This window comes from Pteropus vampyrus, unplaced genomic scaffold (genome assembly GCF_000151845.1).
Source record: "Pteropus vampyrus isolate Shadow unplaced genomic scaffold, Pvam_2.0 Scaffold150, whole genome shotgun sequence".
NCBI lineage: Eukaryota > Metazoa > Chordata > Mammalia > Chiroptera > Pteropodidae > Pteropus > Pteropus vampyrus.
This window is the reverse complement of record NW_011888931.1, coordinates 3,549,499-3,554,800: the sequence shown is the minus strand read 5'-3', so window position 1 is coordinate 3,554,800 and position 5,302 is coordinate 3,549,499. Positions and strand designations below refer to the sequence as shown.

The 5,302-nt window shown below is 39.5% G+C and overlaps 1 protein-coding gene across 1 annotated transcript in view; it reads right to left on the bottom strand.

Moving 5' to 3' along the window:
* ARMC4 (armadillo repeat containing 4) overlaps positions 1-5,302 on the bottom strand; it is a 154,377-nt gene that overhangs the window by 110,888 nt on the left and 38,187 nt on the right. The window contains exon 10 of the mRNA XM_023536192.1: positions 254-400. Within this exon, the coding sequence (XP_023391960.1) occupies positions 254-400 (147 nt within the window). The remainder of the gene's footprint in view (positions 1-253; positions 401-5,302) is intronic.

Genomic DNA, 5,302 nt, shown 5'->3' with positions numbered 1-5,302 from the left:
AATATATAATTTACATATGTATATATAAATACTCATCATTTAAAAAGCGCATACTAATGAAAAAGAACCAGAAGAGAAAGAAGAAGAGCAGAGAGATGAGAAGAACAGCTAACAGTAGAAGTAGCAGATTATCAGTAAGAATAGCAGATAAACACGAGAAGCAGGCAGCAGGAGTGGCAGGCACCTAGCACTAAGAAGTGAACCACGAGAAGGTAAGAATAAGGTTCCTCATCCACTATGACAAAGCACTCACCTTACATTTGACTTCATCTGTATCAAGTAAATTGATTAAAACTTCAAGGCCTCCAACATCCCTGATTGCCAACTGGCAGGTCTCTTGTGCTAAGTTGAAATCCTTCATTGAACACAATGCAATCACTGTAGCGGTCTGATTTCCTCCCTATGAAGACACAGTGCCACAGAAAGATTAAATAGGATCATCCTCCCATAGAAATGTACTAAACGGTTATAAATCCGTGAACTGGGAAATGTAACTCCCCACTCACACGGCACATTACACTTTATTCAAGTTCTCCGTGTGGGTTATAATGTGTTAAATGAATCGTGTGGAGCTAAAGTATGAAAAAGCTGTACAGAGTGTCATAAAACATTATTCCAATAAAGAGAACATTTAAAGATGGTCGGTCTGCTTTAAGCAGCTACAGCATTAGGCGGTCTTAGTGTATTAAATAGAGTCGAGGGGCAAGCCTTGAGAGAGCCACTGAGGAATGTAAGTTTTATGCAGAGGTGACAAGTGGTCCCTATAGTTCTCACCCAGTATACTGTGCCATGCAAACCATGTCTGAAAATTCTTCTTACAGATGTACATATGTTCTTATTTTTGTACGCATGTGCATGCACATGTATGTTCTTACAGATGCAGGTATGGTCTTACGTGCATACGTACGTATATGCTCACTCTTACATATGTACATGTGTTCTTAGCATGAACGTACGTACATATGTTCTTACAAATGCATGTATGTTTGGAAGAGGGAAAACCTGGAAGGAGGGAAACCATGTGGGAGGCAGTGTAACAATCCACGTTGGAGCCAAGAGGAAGTGGAGTAAGGGCTGCGGAGGTTGCGAAAGAAGAGGCAGTTCCGTTAAGATCTGGAGATGACGCAGTGGGTGGCTGAAGAAGAGGAAGATAAAGCTTCACTGCCATGAGCAAAATGCTGGCCCAAACGAGAGGATCACGCGAATCAACGTTTACGTAATCACCACATATAAAGAATAGTGGGGAACTGCTCCTTCAAGATAAAACGATCTGAGAGCGTTTTTAAAATTTAATGATTGATCAGTGAAACTGACCTGCCAGGAAATTAAAATCAGAATTCAGTGCAGGAATTCTTAAACAATGTCCACTGATCATTAATACCTTGAAAATCTTCTGAAGAACACAGCATAGTACAGATTACTTCTACTGCTGTTAAGACTAGCTGGTAAATAAGAGTTCTAGTATAAGCACTAAAATAGTTCATAAGACACAAAAGCAATATGTCTAATGTAGCTAAGACTAAACTATTTTTGTAAAATGTGGTCATAAAAGAGTCTTGTCTCGGATTTCTACCTCAAAACATAGTACCAATGGCATAAAAAAAAACAAAAAACAACCTTTTCTTTTTTGAGGGAAGATGTCTATAAATTGTTTATTTGCATTTGTTATCATTACTCTATATTGCCATATCCATTATATATGTGTACATATAGATAACATATAGACTTAGCACAAAAAATGGAAATTATATTCAAGCTGCCCATCTCCCTCCATAGCACGGTACTCAAATCCTCCTGTGAATTGAATATAATATGTTACTTTTAAAATAAGACACTGAAATGGGATTACTAGAGGGCAAGCGGCAAAAGTGAAATTGGAAAGGTTTAGACTTCAGCCTTTCCTCTCCTTTCCAGAAAATTCTCTCCAGATCTCTAAAAATGTTATGAACCACTATCCTGTGGAGACACCACTGACAATTTCCGTATTTACGTTAAATTAATTTTATATTAATTTTCCTTCTGGGTTATCTAGACTGTCCTCTATGTTCAAAATTAAGTCTAGAATGACAATAGCCTTAATTTTATTATTTACATTTAAAGTACATTTTATTCCTTCAATTCTTAGTGTCCTTTTCTCAGTATCAAGAGAGATTTTAACAGCACTAACTTTCCTACAGTTGGTCCTGAAACATAAAATAATAAGCCCTCTATGTATTACTGTCAGTTTCATAAACTTTCTCATTTGGGGGGCACAGGACCCCCACATGCTAGTACTTCTGATGCCTCTTTTAGAAAAAGAAATGGCAGATATTTTGTAAACCGTAAAGAATCTAAATGTTACTCATCATTAATTAAACAATGAAGAATAAAGAAAAGCAAAGCAAGTAAGAAAAAACAATTCATTAAACGAAGCCCTTTTTCTGAATTTAAATAGTTAAAAGGAGCTAGAAAGTTCCCGTGGGGTACCTGAAGGAACAAACCCAGGTTCCTACATTAAAAGGTTGAAAATGCAAACCAAGAGCTTCAGGTAGAGTGAGTTCCTTAGGCAGTAGCTTCAGGGTCAAGCTTGGCTAGAAAGCGAGATGTCAGACAGTTGTGTCATGCCTCAGTCAAGCCGAGAGTCCCCACGCCACAGGCCCAGCTTCCTGAAGAAGAGTGTACTATCCCGACATTCAGTTGTACATGATCAAGGACCTCCTTGACTGCTATTCTTGCGTTATATTTTCTTTGATAGCCATTTTACACTTATACACTCAGTACAATCATCGCTTCCTTATTTCATTTTAAGGTCTCCCAATTTTTCTCTTTCTGTAGACTATGTCTATCCTTGGAGCTTTATTTCATTGTTTACACTACGACCGATGACATCAATTTTTTAAAAGTCGTGCACTTGCAGCGGATGCTCAAAAGGTAACATTCTGTATTTTTCTGAATTATCTCTAGGCCAATTTTGAAGCCAAAGGATGGAAAATTTACATTTATCATAAAGAAGTTAGATCCTGATAGAAAAAAAGAATTCTGTAAATTAAGAGCTTTTTCTGAAAATCTGGAAACATATTCATAGGCTTGAGGGATTTTTTTTTTTCAGAACAGTTTTATATTAGGGAAAGTTAGTTTTTCCACATTTCAGGATTTAGTTCTACCCTTGTCACTGACCACACTCCCCGAAGGATTATAAATCTTTCAGAATGAATACCAGAGGATGGGAGCCAAAATATTCAACATACAGAGCCGCAAATGTTAGCCAATTGCTATCCTTTAAATACCAGCTATGTCAAAAAATTTTCAAATGTTCGTTCTCCTTTCCCAGACGCCATAAACATCTCACTGTGGAGAAGCAGTGCAAATACACTCCTTTTTTAATTAAATCTCCCTGGAGAATGTAATTAATTGCCAATCCTTATTTTCACATTTTATAATGCATTTGCATTTGTGAGGTTTTTAAGTGCTGGAGAAAACATAGTAAAATATTATTTTACAAGCTTCTGAAGGGTTTTGAAGAATGCTTCCAATAAGGTTTTCCACTCCTTAAATTAATGCAATTCTTTTGCTAGTTGTCTTCCTGCCCCTGCTTCTTCTCAGACATCTCCTGGCTCTGTCCGCCTTCAGATATTTTGCAACTCACATTCCCTTTTATGACCGGGAGACATTTGTTCATGTGCATAATCAGTTTTTAAACACACAAAGGTTGAATGAATGTTGCTTTCTCTTACTTTTCTCAAAATTTCTTTTTGAAAGACAAGATGAATAGAAGACATTTTTCTAAATAATGTTTTTCATTGTTTTAAATACAACCTTTGAAATAAAAATGTATTACATTATTTGGTATAAAGAGCAATACTCACTCCCAAACCCCCTTACTGCTTGATAAGGAATAAATATTGACTAAGTTTAGGTGGAGAATGTATTCAAGATCAAATCGGGAAGCAAGCTGCCTCAAATCATTTTTATATTCTTTCACTCAACAAATTTACACACTAACTAGTCACTGCGTTCAACGCTAGGCCCCTGAGACATCCGGGTAAATAAAAACAGACATGGTCTTTGTCTTTATGGAGCTTACAGTTTAGCGAAGATGAAAGATTTTCATTTTTTTTTAAGCCCATTCAAATACGTGAAAACTATGAAAAGTGCTATAAGGGAGAAGGGCATGGGGCAACAAAGGCCCACGATAGGGCCTTTAACCAGGCCAGGGGCATCAGGGAAGTTCTGCCCAAGGACCATATGTTTGGACCGAGGTCTGGACAAAGAGTAGGAGCTTTTCCCTGATGGAGAAGGGAACTGATGGAAGGCATTGCAGTCAGTGGAAACGGTATGTGCAAAGCTCTACACTGACGTGGAACATGGCGTGTTGAAGACCTAAAGGCAGCCAGTGTGGCTGAGACCCAGATAGTGGGTGGCTGAGTGGTCCAAGACGAGCAGGGTGGGCAACACACCCTGCTGGGCCCATAGGCAGGGTTGAGAATTTTAATCTTTGTTGAAGATTGATAGGAAATAGTCAAGAGCAGTTGTTTTTCTGGGGAGAGGACGGGGAAAGACTAACATGAGCTGAGTATATTTTTAAAAGACCATTCTGTTGAAGAGGCCCCTGGCTGGAAAGGGGCAAGTGTGGACATCAGGTTACTGCAGCTATGCAGAGAAGAGCATATAGAAAGGGGTGACTCGGATCCGGAGGCTGATGTGATTTACCGTGTCAGAAAGAATTCGAGGAACTTGGTTCAGAAGAGGATACTACAAAGCTAGTAGATGGAACTGATGGGCAACACACTCACAGGGACAGTAAGTCACAGCTTGCTGTCAGAGCCCCACAGGACGACAGTGAGGCAAGGCAGCAGACAGAGGCATGACTGGGAACTCAGGCCTCTCTTTTCCTGTCCCCCAGTGTCCGTGATCAAGAGTCAGCAGGCAAGACCTGGTGAGGTGACACAACCATCACATAGCCATCCAGCTGGCTTTCTATGTTCTTAGCATTTCTTCCTCCAAACACGCCACTCAGAGAGCAAGAAAAGTGAGTGCCTGCCAATGACTGTTAATGACGATGAAGGGCCTGGCGCCCGGCATGGAGCTTTGGCTTACAGGTGCTCATCCCCTCCCGGGGTCAGAAATGGCGAACAGTCAGTGCTCAAAGTGAGTGGCACATGGCCACGTAAGTCAAGGCGGTAAAATATATTGCCTTGCCTTCTGTTTATTTGCAAAACAATTTTATACCGATGATTCAGTGCTCATAAACCTAAGACTCAAGAGATGAGACTCAGAGAACTCCAGGAAGGAAAATGAGAAAAGACTGTTCCAGAAGAAAAAA